The following is a 20568-nucleotide window of genomic DNA, read 5'->3' as shown; positions in this document are numbered from 1 at the left end:
TCTTTCCCTCTTTTGACTTGCGTTCCTTCCCCCTTGTTGCTAATATTAATTGTATTGTATCTGATCACCATTAACCTTTTTAGTGAAGACTGAAGCAAAATAGGCATTAAACACCTCAACCTTCTTGATGTCATCAGTTATTAGCTCTCCTTCCCCATTAAGTAGAGGACCTACACTTTTCTTCATATTTCTCTTGTTCCTAATGTATTTAAACAATTCCGTCTTAGTCCGTTTCATGTCCCTTGCTACGTGTAACTCATTTTGTGCCTTAGTTTTTCTGATTTATGTCCCTACATGCTTGTGCTGTTCTTTTGTAATCCTCCTTAGCACTTTGCCCAGGTTTCCACTTTTTGTAGGATTCCTTTTTGGTTTTCAGGTCATTAAAGAGCTCCTGATGGAGCCATATTGGCCTCTTATTATTTTTTCTATCGTCCTTCGCATCAGAATAGTTTTCAGTTGTGCCTTTAATATTGTCCCCTTTAGAAACTGCCAGCTCTCCTGAACACCTTTTTCCCATAGATTTTCTTCCCAGGGGACCTTACCTACCAGTTCTCTGAGTTTGTTTAAAGTCTGCTTTTTTGAACACCATTGTCCTTATTCTGCCACTCTTGCTCCTTCTTTCCTATCTGTCTATCATTTCATGATCACTTTCACCCAAATTGCTGTCCACCTTCCTATTCACTGCCAATTCATCCCTGTTGGTCAGAATCGAGTCTAAAATGGCTAAATTAGCTATAATTTTGTAAATAAAAGTTTTATTCTTTCCTAAAATGAATCTGTAAAAATGGCATTTTCTATGTTTATTCTTTTTCAATGTTTTACACATTTAATTTGCTAAGTTTACAAGTAAAAAATGGTTTTCAAAAGCAAAAATCCGAATGTGGTTCATGCATCATTCCTGTAAATATTCTACAGTTGAACCTTAATTATTAATTGTGGTGTTGATGCACAAACCAGAATGGAATCCAGCTCCCTCTTTTCATAACTATGAGTGGCTTAACACTACTAATGTAAGAGAAGGTAGTAAAAAATTATTTTGTCATTGAAATACATGTGTACATATCTTGGAATTCACTCGGAGAAGAACTGTTAAGTGGTTTGTTTTGTTTTTTTTAACATAGTCACCTTTCTGACGATAACTGCACTTAAAATATAGAAGAAGCAGCCTTATCTAGTGGTTAGAACAGAGAATTTGGTGACAAGATCTGGGCTCTTATGTTGACTGTATTAGCGACTGACTGTGTAACCTTGGGTTACTCGCTTAACCTCATTAGGCTTCAGGTTTTTTTGGCCTGTAACAAAAGAATAATAATGACTTGGCACTTTTGCAAAGTACTTTGAAATCTTCAGATGAAAGGCACAGCATGCAAGGTATTTTTACATATTTAAAAGAAAAGGATCTCCTTATAGGATGACCTTAAACAAAAATGATCAGTGACAATATTAACAAGTTACCTTTGCTATTAACTTTCTAATGATGGAATTTTCTGTTTTACCATGAGAAACCTCATGTGTGGTAGCTTTTACTGATTTATATGGGATTGTGACATACTATGTATGACATCACATATGCAACTACCTTAGCACCATATGATCTTGGCAGAATTTTCTACCCCTTAAATGTGTGTGTTTGTACACACAATAGCTTGAATTTTGTCTGATTTAAGGGTCTGTCTAACATAAAGAAATGTCTTAACAAAAAAATGTTTGTGTTTCTTGGTTTAAAATCATTGTTAACATTTCTAACAGCAGAGAGATAGATTCTGTGCATGAAGAATACAAGCAGAAGCTGAGAGATCAGGAAGCTTTCCACAGGGAACACATTCAACAGCAGCAGCTCTACGTTGAGGATTTAAAGCAGCAGATCCTGGCAGGACAGATCAAAGCAGAGCATGAACTAGAATATGACCAGGCACTAATCAACCAGCAGATCAGAGAAAGTGGGTGTCTTTTTCTCTCTCTCTCTCTACTTCCCTTCTTTTACTGCATTCCTTCATTGCTATTTTCATTTTTCTCCCCTTTTTACATTTTTGGACCGTTGGTGGAGTCTTTGACAGTTAACTAGTTCTCTCCTATAATTGCCCTCCTTATGAGGACAGTTACCAAACTTTTGCTGACAGAGGACTAATGGAATTCATTAGCACCTTGCCTGCAGCACTGGTTTATTAGCTTGGGGGTTCACTGCTGAGTGGTGGAAGTACTACTACTCCTGCTGGAATTCTGGGCCACTTTGCAATACAGAATTTGCACGGAAATTAATGTTCTGCGCAGAATTTCCTTTTCCCCCACAGAAATGAACTGGAGAGCTGCTGGCCACCAATAGGGGCTGCTGGACCATGCAGAGTCCAGCTCGCAAATACAGCAGAAGACACTGCATGGGGGAGGGGAAGGGAGCTGGAAGGCTCCAGGCAGCTGCAGTTCCCAGCATGCCCTGAAGGAAGGAGGCAGCATGCAGGAAACTCCACAGAAGCCCAGGACGCAGTATCAGGCTGTTCTCCCTTTTGATCTCTGGGGCAGGGGATAGGAGGTGTGGGTGTCTGGACTGGTGTGGGGGGTGGTGGCTGGACACTGAGGAGTTGAGGGTGTGAGTGTCTGGGTTGGGGGGAGGGGCGGCTGGGCTCTGAGGGGAATAGGGGGTGCGAGTGTCTAGGTTCGGGGGGTCCCACAGCTCAGTTTGGCCCACAGCTGGGCTCTGGGGGTAGGGGATGAGAATGTCTGGGCTATGGGGTGCCCCACGGCTGAGCTCTGAGGGGAGGGGATGTGGGTGTCTGACCCCGCAGCTGGGCTCGGGGCGGGGGGCGGGCAGAGAAACAGGAACTTGGTTGTCATAGGGGTTTCTTTAACTCTCTGCTCATGGGGGACTTTTTTTTTTTTTTTTTTTTTTTTTTTTGTTCTGTATTGCTGGAAGGTATTTTGAAGTAAATTACAAAAATAATTGAAACTGGCATGGTTATATAGCAGGGGTGGCCAAACTGTGACTCACGAGCTACATGCGACTCTTTTACCATTAAAGTACAGCTTGCGTAGCCCCCCACATCTTCCCCCAATCTCCACCTATCAGACTGGGGGATAGCTCAGGACCTCTGCCTTCCAGCGGGGTGGTGGGGTAGGGACTTCTACCCAGCGGGTGGGGTGGCTCAGAGCTTCAGCCCTACGGGGTGCACCTGCCAGGGCTCGGGGCTTCAGCAGGAGTGGGGCTGAAACCCCAACCCCTGGCTCCCGGCAGGCGTGCCCCAGCTCTCGAACTTCTGAAGATGACATATGTGGCTCGGAGGGCCAATAATATGCAGAATTTTAAAATATTGTTTGCAGATTTTATAATTTTTTGGCACAGAATTTCCCCAGGAGTAGTACTACTTGTTTTATGGCATGGAGCTCAATGCCTCTCCTGATACTCCCGGTTGCTGCTTGTATTGCGTGGCTCTATTTAAGTATTTAACTCAAGTGCCCCTTATGGCAGTGTGGAGTGACTTGGCTATCTGGGTTTTTTCCTTTTTTAAATGTCTAACTGTTATCTCTTGAATTTATCCTGGGAAGTTGAAACCCAAGAAGGCCTTTCAAGGCTGAGATAATTTCTGATGAAAGGCATGTGGGGAGTTGCTCTTTGAAGACAGACTGTTATACACACCAGCACACACTGATGGAACAACTCATGCTTGCAACTGCAGTAAAGATCTGTGGGTGTTATATCCCTGCCCAATTTGCCAGCGGTATCACCTGTAAAATGGCATAGACCATATTCACACACTCATAGTCCATTTCACTCTCAAACTGATGTTCATAGGAAAATGTATGTGTACAGGCCCATGGCATGGATTGAAATCTTCTGCAGATTCCATGTGAAACCTAAATAATGAAACCAATTAAATATAGAGAGAACCAAAAATTACAAGAGGGACAAACATGAAAAGGAAGAGACAATTTGTTTAAAATCTATATATTATACACATAATATATAATATGAAATTTACAAGGGACACTCAAGTTTAGGGGTAAAATCATGGCCCTGCTGAACTAAAAGTGAGTTTTGCCATTGACTTCAGTGGGACCAGAATTTCACCTAGGTTTCAAAAATTTGCTTGATGGTAGCTCTGTACAATAATTCATTTTGTTGGCCTCTAAAACTATTAATTTTGACCTTCTCTAAATGTGATTGATGCCTTCCAGTCAAATGCTTTCATATCTTTGTCAGTACTGAGCAAGAAGTGTCCTGCAGTAGTTGAAGCAGAGTCTAATTAATTATAGGTTAAAACTGCAACATTACTATTACATCATGGCCTCTTCTCTGTCCGTACATTCAAATGAAAATTACAGACCATTTCTCCAGTTTGTCCAGATCATTTTGAATTTTAATCCTATCCTAAAAGCACTTGCAACCCCTCCCAGCTTTATAAGTGTACTCCCTGTGCTATTATCTAAATCATTGATGAAGATATTGAACAGAACCAGACCCAGAACTGATCCCTGCGGACGTCTCATGACAGTTACGTTCCGCAGGGACAATGAAGCAGTTGACTTATGAGCACAGGAAACAGAACTTTCAGATCTAGAACTAGTTTATGGAACTCATAAGAGATAAGAATGACCGTGGAACTAACCACTTTCAGAGCTAAATGCAAATTCCATTTTATTGACTTAGCTTTCCCTTGCTTTAGATGAACATACACATCAGCATAAACGAGCAAAACCAAACCAACAAATATAATACATAAATTAAGTTGTTTCTTCAACAGGTTGGGAAAGAAGAAAGGGGAATATAGAGAACTATTGTTATCTCTATTTTTAAATACTTTCAAAGCACTCAAATACTGTGGAGATATGGACCATAGATAGAGGAGCTAGAGAGTTAGGTTGTTTAAGTGCATATACTTTCAATGGAGTCACTAAAAATCCAGGAAATTACTAGTTAAGACAACGTCAACATGTAGGCAAAACTCAATTCCCATATCTTGTTAGCCAAATGTAACACCCAAATGCTTTGGGCACCTTGACTCCACAACACACTGCCTTTCAGTTCCATCATAGACCTACCCACAATGCACATTTTCAGTTCCTTAAAATCACACATACAAACCATAATCTGATCTCAGAAATGTTAAGGTAGAAGTATAGGAAGTTTCTTCCATTTTGAAAGACAATACTGTTGGAGACACACACATTAAATGAGGAATACCAGTAGAACTTGGTAACACCTCTCAAACCAGCAGGAAACATTAAGTGTATCCACTGCATTTTAAGGTCAAAGTTTGAATGATTTTTGAGGAATTAGATGTGTAGATGCTTATCCCTATAGAAGTTACTTGCCATTGCAAATTCTTGCTAGAGAAAGCTTATCCCATCAGCTCCCTTAGTTTTAAAACCAACTCCACCACTGATGCAGCATACTTGTAGTCAGCTTTCCAAGTCTTATCCCAGTTGGAGGTCTCTCCATTACTAATGCAGCACAATGCTAACACTAGAGGGGATGTGACATATCAACTTTCTCTAGATTTGTTGGATCACAAGTTTCCTCCATTGGTATCCAGCAAGTACAGATCAGAGAATCCCTTTTGTCTGGCTGCCTGCTTCTGTCCCGTCTGTGTACCTTTGAGACGCTAGAGAAGGAAGGGATCTTAGAATTAAGAAAGGCAGTGAGGATAGGCCAGCAATATACTGAAGCAGAACAGAAGAGATGTCTGATAGCAGCCATTTTAAATATCCTGATCTGGTTTAAATGATTCATACAAAGTCTTAATGTATAATTGATTACACCCTTCAGGTGGGTCTTTGCTGCTGATTGAAATTAGGAACAGGATAATAATGAAGACATTTTCTAATATTTTTCTTTTATAATTTTGCTTATAGACCAACAGTGGCTTATTAATGAGAAGAAACAACTGGCTTCCCTTCAACCGCAGCAGAGGGAGTTTGCTGTACAGACAGAGTCTAAGTCATATGCAGAAGCTGAAGTGCAGAATACTGTGGATTTGGAGATCTGTCCTTCCCTGGTAGAGCAGAACAGGAAGAGACTGGTACAGCTGGAGCTTTTGCAGAGATACTCTTTAAAGAAAGCAGAAAGAAACATAAGGCGGAAAAAGGTCAAGTTCCAGTTGGAGAGGATTGTCAAGAAGCAAAAATTACTGGAAGCCAAGAGAAACCTGGAGCAACTAGAGGCCAGCTTCTGGCTCAGTGAGGATAACTTGAAACAGTCCCAAGTCCTGAACCAAAACACCACAATTACCTCCTGGGATCACAAGTTGCAAAGGAAAAGCAAGTCATTTGGTTCAAGTTCCTTGCAACCAAGAAGACATTCTTTCTGTAATCTTTACCCACCACATGTACCCATTTACAGGTGAGTAAACTTTTATAGAATTTTCCATATTTGTTCCAAGTTTAAGAAATATTTGCTACCCTACTATCAGGTAATGTACTAAAAACATTTTTATAAGGGTATATTAACCCAAACTTTGTATAAGTCAAAACCCTGATCCATCTTATAAAAGCAGTTACACCACTCTCACTTCCCTTTAAGTCTCCAGACTTATTTTATGACACATTTTCAAGCGGTTTGTCCTTGCTTTCAAGACACTGCACCCCTCCCTAAATCTTTGACCTAGTCTCCTTTTACATCGCCCCTGCCTCCTTGATACCCCTTTCGCTGGCTCTCTCACATGTCTCTGCACCTTTTTCTTTAGGTTTGGAATCTCTTTCCTGGACTCTTGGTCAAGACTTTATTTTTGCCTGATCAAACCACTCCTAAAAATTCACTTCTGCAGTGTCACCTTAAAAGATAAGCAGGGGTACCCTTAACCACCCCCAACACACCGACAACATTTGGACCACCAAAACATATATATGCCCAAGTATATATACTTGGGCTGTCAATTAATCACAATTAACTAACGTGATTAACTCAAAAAATTTAATTGTGGTTAAAAAAATTAATCGCAGTTTTAATCGCACTGTTAAACAATAGAATACCAACTGAAATTGTATTAAATATTTTGGATGTTTTTCTACATATTCATATATATTCTATGTTGTAGTTGAAATCAAAGTGTATGTTTTTTATTACAAATAATTGCACTGTAAAAATGATAAACAAAAGAATTAGTATTTTTCAATTCACCTCATACAAGTACTGCAGTGCAGTCTCTTTGTCGTGAAAGTGCAACTTACAAATGTAGATTTTTTTTGGTTACGTGACTGCACTCAAAAACAAAACAATGTAAAACTTTAGCGCCTACAAGTCCACTCAGTCCTACTTCTTGTTCAGCCAATCGCTAAGACAAACAAGTTTGTTTACATTGATGGGAGATATTGCTGCCTGCTTTACAATGTCGCCTGAAATGAGAACAGGTATTTTCGTGGCACTTTTGTAGCCGGCACTGCAAGGTATTTACGTGCCAGATATGCTAAACATTCATATGCCCCTTCATTCTTCAGCCACCATTCCAGGGGACATGCTTCTATGCTGAGGACGCTCGTTAAAAAAAAATGCATTAATTAAATTTGTGACTGAACTCCTTGGGGGAGAATTGTATGTCTCCTGCTCTGTTTTACCTGCATTCTGCCGTATATTTCATGTTATAGCCATCTGAGATGGTGACCCAGCACATGTTCATTTTAAGAACACTTTCACTGCCGATTTGACAAAACGCAAAGAAGGTACCAATGTGAGATTTCTAGGTATAGCTACAGCACTCGACCCACGGTTTAAGAATCTGAAGTGCATTCCAAAATCTGAGAGGGATGAGGTGTGGAGCATGCTTTCAGAAGTCTTAAAAGAGCAACACTCCGATGAGGAAACTACAGAACCTGAACCACCAAAAAAGAAAATCAACCTTCTACTGGGTGGCATCTGACTCAGATAATGAAAATGAACATGCGTCGGTCCGCACTGCTTTGGATTGTTATCAAGCAGAACCCGTCATCAGCATAGATGCATATTTCCTGGAATGGTGGTTGAAGCATGAAGGGACATATGAATCTTTAGCACATCTGGCATGTAAATACCTTGCGACTACAACAACAACAGTGCCATCAGAACGCCTGTTCTCATTTTCAGGTGATGATACTGCCTGCTTCTTGTTTACACTGTCACCTGCAAATGTAAACAAACTTGTTTGTCTGAGCGATTGGCTGAACAAGAAATAGGACTGAGTGGACTTGAAGGCTCTAAAGCTTTACATTGTTTTATTTTTGAATGCAGTTATTTTTTGTACATAATTCTACATTTGTAAGTTCAACTTTCATGATAAAGAGATTGCACTACAGTACTTGTATTAGGTGAATTGAAAAATACTGTTTTGTTCTTTTTACAGTGCAAGTACTTGTAATCAAAAATAGCGAGCACTGTACACTTTGTATTCTGTGTTGTAATTGAAATCAATATATTTGAAAATGTAGAAAACATCCAAAATATTTAAATAAATGGTATTCTGTTATTATTTAACAGTGCGATTAATCACGATTAATTATTTTAATCACTTGACAGCCCTAATATATACAGATGCAATCTGATTGTACATATAACCCTGCATCATTCCCTTTTCCTTGATATTATAACTTGATTGAGAAGTCTCTCACTAGACTGTACGCTCTAGAGTTCAGGGACTTGTCTTCTGTTTGTTTTCCTATGAAGCATCCAGCACTCTTGTGGGCATTCTGAAATCATTTATAATAGTAACAACATTGCTTTTTGCCTGTCACTGACTGAAGTGCTGTATCTGGCTCAGACTTTGAAGCTGGGTAGCCATTACTAAACTAGCTGGGAATCTCCTCAGAGAGCTCTCTTAAATTTGGAAACCACAGGGTAAAGGTAGGGGCATGACTAGGCTTGTGTTAAGTGGATTTCAGTGACTCAGAACTATAGTGTGATTAATAGTGATTACAGCTACGAAGTCTCTGTGGGCCAAGGACATAATATATACTTATATAGTCACGCAGTGTGTAAAAGCCTCAGATTCTTTGTCTTGCATTATTTTCACAGCTCTTTCCTGAAGAGGAAGACCACCTCTGAATTATCTACCTCACCAAATACTTATAAATGCCATGAAGGCAATCCACCATGGAAAACGCTGTCTCTAGAATATCTACCCAGAACAATTAAAGACAATTCCAGGAGAGATGACCTTAATGATGAGAGGTATAGTTCCTTCCCGACACAGAGACAGCTAACTAAAAAACAAAAGACATCACTGTTTGGAAATAAAAAAAGAGCAGAAAAAGACTGTAATGGTCCAGTTATATTACATATCAACAAAGATAATAAAAAAATGGAAAAATTGGATGATAGACTAGTACAAACTGAATCTCAAAGCCAGACCTCTAAGAGCCTCTCTCCCAATCAGCTTAAGAAGAAAAGTGAACTTGAAACCTTTATTACAGGGACACAAGTGACCAAAGCGAAGGTATTAGGAGATTCAAGTCAGCCTACAGGGAGACAGCTAGAAGAAAGTGAAGCCCAGGCATCTCATAAAAAGTCTAGAATGGATTTAAGAGGAGAACGCCAAGATTCACTTCCAGAAAGCTTTACCAAGGAAGTGAAAAAATCAATAGTGCGTGGAAAGCCTCCATCAGTTTGTCTAAGTCAAACAGCGAGGAACTTGAAAAGAGAGCCAAAGTCATCCTTGCCAAATCATGATAGGCAGTCAGTGGAAAAGCAGGAGTTTCTGATGACAGCTACTTCAGTAGGGAACCTTAATAAGATAAACATCCAGACACCACTCCGTTACATTGAAAAAAAATGGCACAGTGCTGAGGTGTTGAATGTCGGAATCTCAAAAGCAGCCACAGATCTGCTAGGGAACTGGCAAGAGGATGATGAAAATGACTTTTCCGATACTGATAGTTCCTACTCTGTGGATTCTCTCTCCTGTGCTTATGCAAAAGCCTTGACCGAGCAACTGAAACAGGAAGATTCAGAGCGAAATAAATGTATCACCAACCCAGAAGATTCCGAAAGTGATGATAGTCAGATGTCTCAAGACTCTCTGGTAGAAAAAGAAAATAAAGCCAAAAAACAAAGTAAAAAACGTTTTCACAAGTTATTGGTTCACCAAGAGCCAGTTAAGTTTTACAAAGGCAGATATGATCACCATGTCTCACCCTTAGTGACCTCATCCACATCACGCAGTAGACTGGCAAAGACTGAAAGAAGCTTTTCTCTGGATAGCTTAGCTGATGCAGAAGAGGTGTTAGCAGAAGATCTGATAGAAGAATCCAAATCTGATTCATCTGATGAAGTGCCTGCAGAGATATTTTGGAGGCTGCAGAGTCCTAGGTCCCCAGCCATACAGACTGAGGAATGCCGGAAGCCTGGAGCCTGTGACAAAGATGTAAAAGGAACAAATTATGATCTAAAGCAGAGTAGTTCTTTTTATCTGGGTACTCAAACACAGTCCATTTGCAATAACACTTGCAAACAGCCGTTGAAAGAGATGAAGGTTTGTTTTATAAAACAAGAAGGGTTTCTTGATCAAAGACTTAATTCTACAGGCAGAAACCCTTTGACGCTCATTGATGCTTTGTCTTCATATGACTCAAAAAGTGAAATCAGCAGTCCCAGAATAGCTGTACCTTCTTTTCATGAAAATTTACAATTTCGTGGTGCTCATCTGAGCAAGCTGGAATGTTGGATGAAGAAAGATGACCTAAAGCAGTCAGCTGCTGAAGTATCTTTTGTCTCTGGCTATAAGCAGTTACATAGTATTTCTCATTTATCACATGGCGTAAATGAGATAAATGCAACTTTCTCCTCTGATGGATCAGAAATACCATTACCAGAAACAACACATTTTGAGATAGATGCAAACAAAGTTCCTGAGAGTGGATCTTTATTAAGTAAGATGGTCAAAGAAAATGCAAATTCTGATGAAAATTCTGTCTTAGAATCTCCAGATGTTAGGTCATTGTTTGTCAGTTCAATAGGACCAAGCACTTCATGTGTCCCCATTTCAACATTTTCAGCAAAACATGGTTATTATGAAGATGTCAAGTCAGCTCATCCTAAACACAAACAGCTTACTGTATCATCTACTTATGGATCTACTGTTGAATACACACAACAGTATAGCTGTTTGAAAAAAAACTCCATGACAGATTGTTTGTTCTCAGTATCTGGAAAAGAAGAGGGCTCTCTCCCCACAATTTATCCTGAACTGCCCAAGGATCAGGATTCTAAAAAAATATCATTCATTTCAGCACCATCTACCTATGTTTTACAGCAGAGAAAAGATCATGGAGATTCTGATTTAGAAGATAGCTTCTTTAGAACTATTGAAAAAGACGACACAGATAATGATTGTGATAATTTGATAATGGAATCAAAAACAATAGAGTCAAACACAAGAGATGCATCTGTCAATGCAGCTGCCAGTGGATTGTCTAAAGAGCTGTCTCCTGATACAGCTTCACTACCCACAGTAGAAACATCTTCAGTAAAACACGGAATATATAAAAAACATGGTCGGCTCTTTGCAAAAGAGGGAACATCAACATCCTGTGATGAGGGTTTCTTTCTCCGTGACCTGTCAAACAAGAACAGGAACACTGGTATAAAGAAAAGTTATACACTTCAGACTTCTGTTGAACAAGGAGAAAATTCTGCTGGTAAAGTAGGTCTACTCAATTACAGGGGGAATAATTTTGAATCTATTCAGAAGATGGATTACCAACAGTTGTCTGCAGGAGAAATAACCACAGACAAAGATTTTTCTTTTGAAAGAAAACCCTATCGCACTGGTCCTGCAGCCTTTCCCCAGGATGCTAGTTATGACCAATTTGCAATATCAATAGACACTTCTCAGAAAGAGTTGGTCTGTAATACAACAAGTAGAGATATCTTTATTGAAACTGCCTTGGAGGCCCCTTCATTCAGAGATCCTGAAGAATATGAACAGGATGAAGATCTGTGTTCACAAAATAATTGTGAATTTCAAAGGAAAATTGTTTTAAAGAATCATTTTCTTGAAAGTTTACAGGCTGACAATCCTGAAAGTTGCTTATCCCTACACATTTTGGGAAACACCACATTATGTCCTGAGACTATAAGAAAAGAAAGCAGTGAAAGTAAAGAAAAAGATAATTTGAGTTCTCACCCTGTAGGCCAGGAAAGGTCATCATCCAAATATAGAAATTTGGTGGTAGATGAATTAAGATACCTTAATGTGAATTTAAATGGAAAAAACACTGAGCTCTCAACTGCAGCTACTTGTGAAATTAGAGATGAATCCACCTCACAGTCGAACTCAAGTGAATTTTACTGTGACACAGCAAAAACTAATCTTTTTCTACATGCTTCTGAAACTGAGAAATATAATACACAACTGCAGGATCTTACAGCAGTTAATGAAATTTGTGACACCAGATCTAATTTCAGTATAGAAAACAATGTCCAAAAAAGCTGCTGTTCTGGAATAAATTCTAATTGTCTCTGCACAATGTGTTGCTTAAAATCTGAAGAGCAGAAAAACAACATGCATAAAAAGGCTGAAGTTCCTGTGGGATATGATGCAGCCGTTCTCTCTGATACTCAGACCAAGAACAAATCCTTTCCTGAATCAAGAGAAGAGAGTGAAACTGCTTTTTCTTGTGTGGTTCTTAGTGAAAGTGATTTCTCAGGAGAGGTTTTGTTTGTTGGAGGAACCAGTAATTATGTAAAAACAGACTCCGGAAAAGTGCTTGAACATAATACAACTGTATCAGACACTGCTTTCCAAGAAGGGAGTCCAAGTGTGAATAAAAAATCTGAATGCACAAAGAAGGCAACTGATACTGAAGACGAAATTATCCTGGAAGAGACTCTGGTTCCCTATCAGAGTAAAAAAATAAACACCACTGAAGAAATTGCTAAACTGGTTAACAGTGTCATCAAGTTGGAAAACAATATTTTGGAAATTAAAGCTAGGCAGACTGAAACCTTACATAACTTCTCTGTAGTTGAAGCCCAATGTGATATTGCAGAAAGGAGCAGAAATAATTTGGAAAGCAATAGTCTGGTTCAGAGATCAAAAGATCCCAGTGATCTTGTGGCTTGCAAAGATCACCATGAGTTTTACCAAAAGGTGCACACAACAGTACTGCATGAAGAGGCAGAGAAAGAAGAATCAGGTGTGTTTGGTGTTGGTGGTGTAAGGGACACTGATGAATCAAAAACAGTGGAGATTTCTGACAGCTTCATTCAGACAAGTAGCCTTCATCAAAATAAAAGGAAAGCAAACATGGAAATAAATTATTGTTCAACAGAGACTGAAGCTGCTTCTAAAAACACTCCATCAGTGCGTTCCAGCTCATCAGATTTCTCTGAGAATACTATAGGCTTCCTTGATACTTATGAGGAATTGAAGCAGACTAACAGAATAACAGAAAATGTGTTGAATACTGAAAGCATAGCCAGAACAATACCAGTTAGTTGTGGGGAAGAGAACTCCTTAGAAAACAGTGAAAAGGAACAAAAAAAAGTTTCTAGCAATACAAGTGAAACTTGTATAACAGACTGCTTGGCCCATAAGAACTTTCATCAAGAAAATAAAGTTGATGGAAGCATAACTAACTCCAAAATGGTTGGGAGTGAGGAACAAACTAATATAAAAGACGATGAGATGTTGGTTAGCACAGGAAGAGGTGAACTGCACACAGATGTAAATGTTTCATTTACACAAGAGACTCCAGCTCTCGATCAGATGTATTGTGACGGAGACAACAGTGAAAAATTTATAATTGAATCTGAGATCCCAGAAAGATACTTTATAGCTTCTTCTAAGCTAGAAGAACAAGATGTTTTGTCAGTTGATACTTTAAGGTTAACAGGAGGTAGCCATGATGCAATTGAAAAGAAGGGCAAAACAGATATAATGAATAAATTGGTGGAAGACATTAATAACTGTGACAGTTCAACTGATGATAGTGCAGTAATTGAGCAAAACGTAATCAGAGGAAAATCTGGAAGACATATTAAAGAGAATAGCAATACAGATAAGAGTTCTTATACCGACTATCCCAAGTATGGGGTGTCTGAAGATTTGGATGTAAATTTTGTTGGAAGCAGACCTGATAATTTTGAATCCGATCCAATGTGCTTCATAGCACAAGAGAAGGAGAAAACGCATCTGATAAATCTGGTACAAATGGTTAAAGCAGATGTAATAAATGAAAGTGTGAAAACATATAATGCGTCTGTTTTTAGAACCAATAAAGAAAGGAAGGCTGTCAAAGAAAACATTGAGAGTCGAGAACTGACTGCTTCACAAAATCAAAATGAAGTTCCACCTGAAAACAAAGGCAGCCACCAACCGACAAATAATAAATTAAATGAGATCTTAAAAGAAAGTCATTGGGTATCTAAAGGTTGTTCTGGAAATGATGCCAATGATTCCTCAGTACCTAATAAACAACAGCGTACACCAGAAACTATAAAGTCTTCTGAAGAAACTCAACACTGTTCGCTTAAAGTCTTTCCATGTCAGTCTGTAAATCATCCTTTATATTTTGGAATAAATAACAGCACAGAAGTTGTGCAGGATGATCCCACTGTGTTAAGAGGACATGTAAAGTCATTTAATAGCAATGCTGTTACTGGTGTTCTTCCTTACTATGAAACATTAATGGAGAATGATGTGTCTGTCAGAGCACGCAGTACACTTAACGAAGAGAGAAGAGATGGATCATTTTCTGATAAAATGCAAAATAAAGACAGTGATTTTCTGCAAACCATGATCATGCAGAACAAGGAGAGGGAAGGAAACTTTCTATTAAACAACACATCTAATTATGCTGTATCTGGGCAATTTCCTGATAGGGATGACATAAATTCAACTTCCTATATTGCAGAGTGTCATGAATCCATAATTGCTGCACCCAGTCAAGGCACAACAAATTATTCAGCTTCCCTGGGAAGGTTAGATTCTCCTGAAGATATAATTCAAAATGTGAGCAATTCTGACACAGAGCACAGCACAGGCTTAAGTGTGCGGGGGGAATCAAAAGTTTGTTTTAATTCCTTCGACAATATAGTTCAAGAAGGAAGTATGGCTGCGTCAATGGCTGTGTCTGGTCCACTGACTTCAGATAATGAAAATCTGCTTTCCTCTTCAATGTTGAAAGATAATGATAGGAGAGAAAAAATAAAGCAATCACTACCAGAGGTCTGTTCTCAGAAAGTTTTTCAAAATATGAATATAAGTCAGAAAGAATTAGCGCAATGCAATCAGACAGAGAAATGTTCAACTGCAGACTATATTAAAACAGACTGTAAAAGTAATAGTGAAAGGATTCCTGATGTATTTGGATATCAAACTGAACCCAGTGAGATTCAGGCATACAGGGCTTCTAGAGATCTCTGTGTGGGATATCCAGACAACTCTGCAGTTGCTTCTGAGACTCTTTTGGGAAGTATTAATCAACCTTTGTGGGAAAATGCTCATTATGATGAAGACTCTGCAAGATATAATATGAATTCTTGTGTTTCTAAATATTCTGCTGGTCTGCTGAAGAATAGCTCCGTTACACTTGCAAATGTTTTGGTAGACAGCAGAGAAGACAAATGTAAAATTGATGCTGTTTCTTCTGGAAAAACAAAATACTTTGAAAGTGAATCAGTAGATTTGGATGTACCTATACTTGTTTCTGATGATTTGTTTGTAAATCAGAAAGATCATGAAAGCAAAATTTGTTCTGTATTTGGAGAGAGAGAGAGAACAGACACACAGCATGATGAAATCACTAAAGAGGTAGTTGGAGTAGATGAAAAGCAAGAACAAAGTCAAGATTCTTTCCAGATTTGCCATGGTATAAAAGAAAAAATATTGTGTTTATACTCAGAGGACTATATTGGTAGTTCTGACATGAAACTACCCGAGAAGAGCTTGCTTACATATCAAAATCGTGAACAAAATAGCAATAAGGAAACAAAACCTCTTCCTTTATGCACTGTGGAGAATGTTCCAGCTTATACAACATTTCAAAGTTCCAACAATCTTAGTACCTTTGAAACCTCTAATTTGCCAGAAGACTCAAAATCTCTGAAATTTAGGCAGCTTTACGACTCATTGCAAGACATTTCTTTGACTGACCAGTTGTCATCTACTTTTACAAACCCTCATTCTCTACAAGAAAGACAAGAGAGAGAGTTTCCTCGAGCAGTTCCAAAAGTTTCTTACCCATCATTAAAAATGTTTTCAGAATACCCTCTTACTGCTGACATTGGTTACAGTGAAACTAGCAGATATGATGTTTCACATACAACTACTTCAAACTGTTCTGCATTTGCTATACTACAAATGCAAGAGAGTCAATCTGATGATACCGTGATATTTGACCAGCAGCCATCTGCTTCAACAAATATTGTGCTTTCTCTTACAAAAGAAAAGAGACATCTCCCAATAGATGATACAAAATCTACCTCTCAAGGATATCCTGCTGAAGATGGAAAATCAGTACATAAAAGTAACTCTGAACAACTCAACAATGAAACAGAAGTTGATAAAGTTTCACTACAACAAGCATTTTTAGAAAACCTAAGGAAAGTAGATGATGATGTTTCTATGTCATCATCATTTGCTTTTGAGGATGCTGCAAGAGCAACTCTTAATAAAGAGGAAAATATGAGAGCGAGAATTAGCAGAAATGAGAAGGAATTGCATTCAAACTTGGAGAAAGCACTTCCTGCAACAGACAGGAATCAGACAAGAACATTTTTAAGGAAAGATCCTGTTGAAAATCAAACCATAGCACCATCAGTTGTTGCCAATGAGTTCATGGCCCCACAAATTACAATATCGCAAAACCCATATTCAGGAAACATTAATGTGGATTCCAGGTACGTGTATAATCTGTATGGGCAAGTATGTCCCACAGATGATAATGCTGCGGATTCCAAAGAAACATATCGCACTGCCTCAGATTTTGAAATAAATTCATGTGCAGATTCACAAGACAATTGGCAGGTTGGGCATGAAAGGGAAGAAGATCAAAACAGAGCAAAGGTAAGAAGTGGAAAAGATATGGAACATTGCAAAAATAGTGCATGTTCAAGTGTTGATAGTCCTGACAATTATCAGATAATGGCAAATAATATAATGAAGATTAAGCAAAAGGCTTCACGATCAGAAAGGCTAAATCTTTCTGTCGTGAAAAATGAGAATACGTGCTTCAAAATTTTACCAGAAAACAGTTGTTTGCCTCCACAGGAACCCAAGTTGGTATTACTTAGGAATGAAAAATCATACTTTACTGCACTAAATACAAAGCATTGCAAACAAGATGAACAAAGACGTTTACAGAATCACATATTGTCAGCTCCAGCTATTTCTGCAATCTCTGATCTTGAATACACTTCAGAAGTTTCGTCTAAGGCACATCTTTCTTTGTATCCTGGCTCTAAATCTTTACAAGAATTGAATATGAGTGTTGAGCCTCCATCTCCAACTGAAGATGATCTTCATGAAATTGAAAGATTTTCTAAACTGGAGTCAGATAAGTTAATACTGGCTAAATACAAACCCAGATTTCAGCAGAGATTGGTACAAACTCAGAGACATGCTAATTATGATCCAAAAAGCTCACAAAACTATGGGGAGAGAAGCCCAGGCAGCAACTCCTTAGAGCCCTCTGCTGTTCACTATTCAACTGCTTTGGCACATAGAGCTGGTCATTCCATGGATATAGAAGCAAAAAAACATTCAAATACTTCTACTTTACCACAGTGCAATGAAGAGACAATTGAAGAATTGAGATATCAACCAGAAGAAACAGATTTATTTTTACAGGACAATAAAGATGCAATGCATTTTAGTTCAAGTGATATCAATCCATACATTCATCCATGGCAGCAAGATGGACTCTGCAAGATTGGTTGGAAGCAATATGTTTTTGGTAGTGCAAGTGATGTCTCTTGCAGTCAGCCTCCTCTAAGTCTAGATAATCATAAGGTTATGAGGTGCTCCAGTGTGGATAATGGACTGAACTCTCAAAACTCCCCTTTTCACTCTCATCTCAGTTCTTATGCTAATGCAAAAGTACTATCAAGCACTTTAAGCAGCATTGAAGACCCCCAGGGATGGGATGATGTGAGACAGGGCTTTGAATCTCCATATTCAAGTGACAACAGCAAGCATTATGTAAATGTATCCAGTGAAATACTTGAAACGAATGCCAAAAACAGAATTTCGAAATTTGAGAATCCTTCTGAACAACCTGGAAACAGTTCCATGCAAGTTGATGAAATTGTACTCCTCTACCCTTCTGAGTCAGAAACAGCCTCGAAAAAACCACAAGGCATTACTTGTGAGCAGGGAACACAAACAATGGCTACAGGAAGGTATAAAAGACAGAAAAGGCACCGGAGAAGTTATACAGATGTTTCTGCAAGAAAACAAGACACAAACAGGAGTTCATTTCAGCGACCTTCTTCTTGGATGAGCATGCAGAATCTGTCCATGCACCTATCACAACTTCTTCATAACACTTCTGAGCTGCTGGGAAACCTCTCCCAACAGAATGTTATAGATAACGAGCAGAATGCCAAAATCAATCAAAGAGGAATTGCTGAAGAGATTGTAAGGGCTGCTATGTCAGACAGTTGTACGCAAACTACAGGAGATGTAGGCATTCAAGCTGATATTTCAGAACACCCACAAAGCAAAAACAAGCAAAACCTATTCCAGGCAAAAATTGAAAATGAATTGATGAAAGCTCAGGAAGTGAATGTGATTGTGAAAGTGGTAGGTTCAGACGCTGTATGTAGGTCTCGGGAAAAGAAAGATATATGTCTGGCTGTTCAACAGAGAACTCCAGAAAGCATTGAAATGAGAATGCAGAGCATGCCTGTCTTCAATGATTCTGCTGCTGATATTTTGGGAGATTCCTTTATGCATCTGCCTTCGTTAGCCAGAGCCTCCACTCCTATCTTAGATCTTCAAAAAACACCATTCAGTACACAGCAGAATGTTGCTTTTGGAAGTCCCACAGTTTCTCCTGTTGTATCATCTTCACTGAGTTCAGGACAAGATGAATCTTCATGCACAGTAGTTAGCAGCTCTACTTCTAGTACGTCTCCATCTCCAGCACATTACACTCAGGATAAGAGAACTGTTGATGAATCTGATATTGCAGTAGAAAGGAAACTATGTTATAAAAACACCTTATTAGTTGACAGAGCCTCTTCCCCTATTCTAACACTTAGTGCAAATCCAAGCAACCAGGTTACCTGTAGCAAGTTCCTTTGTTCTATCAAGGGATCTGTGGAACATCCTAATGATACTTCAAGTTCTCTCAGTAATCAAAGAAAGCAAGGATCACGTTCATGTTCTGGCTTGGGCACCTTGGAGCCTCATGTAGACAATTCTTCACAAACAGAAACAGACAATGAATCTACCACTTCTAGAGATAGCAAGGAAGTGAGCAAGAAATCTGCAAGTTTCTCAGATAAGAACACAGCTAAAGAGTTCTTAGGAGTAGGTGTTTCAAAAGAGTCAAAGGAAAAACACAGATTCACTGTTGACGCACACACTACAATTCGTGCAAAAAGATTGTATCATTCAAGTAGCACTTTAGAGGTTTCTGGTCATGGGGAGTATTTAGTTGATGATCTCAAAGAGCACATTCCAATGGAACGTTCACTACGTTGTATGTATGTCACCAGAAGAGGAAGAGGCTCTTCAGGAAGAATCAGATATGACAAAACCACTGGAAGTTCCGATGCCTCTTTGATTAAAAACCACTCTCAGACTTCTTATGTTGAGGAATGTGGACATTCATCTCCAAATTCTGACTTGTTTTTTAATCAAGAAATTAGTACGTGTTGGTCAAGCAAGACAAATGCTGATGGATCTCCACAACATCAGATAGAAGCCTCTTCTGCACAGTTCCACCATTCCTTTTGGAAAAATCAAAATAACTGCCCTTTTCCACTTTCTAAAATGAGTGATATGCATGTACCCCTACAAGATGACGATACAGCATCGGCTTCTGCAAGTGAATGTAATACTGAAATTCTACTAAACGAGAATGCCTCCTTAGTGAAGACCCACAGGCCACGAAGCTATAGTCTTCGTGACTTGCCCATACACAATAAATTTAGCAACTGGTGTGGAGTGAAGGGCAGTCCTCCATCCTCAGTAATTAGCTTGACTGGCAGTGCTGCTGATTTACAAAATCAAATGGAAAAGAAGTCAATCAGCAAACGAGCAACTGAAACAGAAGGGAAATCCCAGCCTTGGGAAAGTAAAACAAGAGAAATTGAGAGACTTCGAAGAGAGCGTGCCCAGATTATGTCTGGCATACATCTGGATATGAAGCAGCACCCTCTTACTGTAGAGCTTACTGAAGCAAAGCTGAATTATGGAATTGGAGAAACAGATGCACTGCTGAGAATTCTTCAGAATGGAACAGGAGAGGATCTGACTTCAGTTCCCATAAAGCAGCAACTTTATGAAAGGTAAATTACTTAAAATAGTTTTGTGTGGAATCTCATGCATTTTAAATACACTAATAATAATAATAATTAATAATAAACATAAGTATTAAATATTCAGTTTATTAAGGGATCTTAACTGGAGAACAGAAACATTTGTATGAACAAGCGTAACA

The 20568-nt window shown here is 38.8% G+C and overlaps 1 protein-coding gene across 1 annotated transcript in view; it reads left to right on the top strand.

Annotated features, from left to right (window-relative positions):
• STARD9 (StAR related lipid transfer domain containing 9) overlaps positions 1-20568 on the top strand; it is a 200271-nt gene that overhangs the window by 158155 nt on the left and 21548 nt on the right. Inside the window, exons 22-24 of the mRNA XM_074955639.1 lie at positions 1750-1940; positions 5845-6331; positions 8972-20416. Of these exons, the coding sequence (XP_074811740.1) occupies positions 1750-1940; positions 5845-6331; positions 8972-20416 (12123 nt within the window). The remainder of the gene's footprint in view (positions 1-1749; positions 1941-5844; positions 6332-8971; positions 20417-20568) is intronic.

Source organism: Natator depressus, chromosome 6 (assembly GCF_965152275.1).
Source record: "Natator depressus isolate rNatDep1 chromosome 6, rNatDep2.hap1, whole genome shotgun sequence".
Classification (NCBI taxonomy): domain Eukaryota; kingdom Metazoa; phylum Chordata; order Testudines; family Cheloniidae; genus Natator; species Natator depressus.
This window is presented reverse-complemented; position numbering and strand designations above follow the sequence as displayed.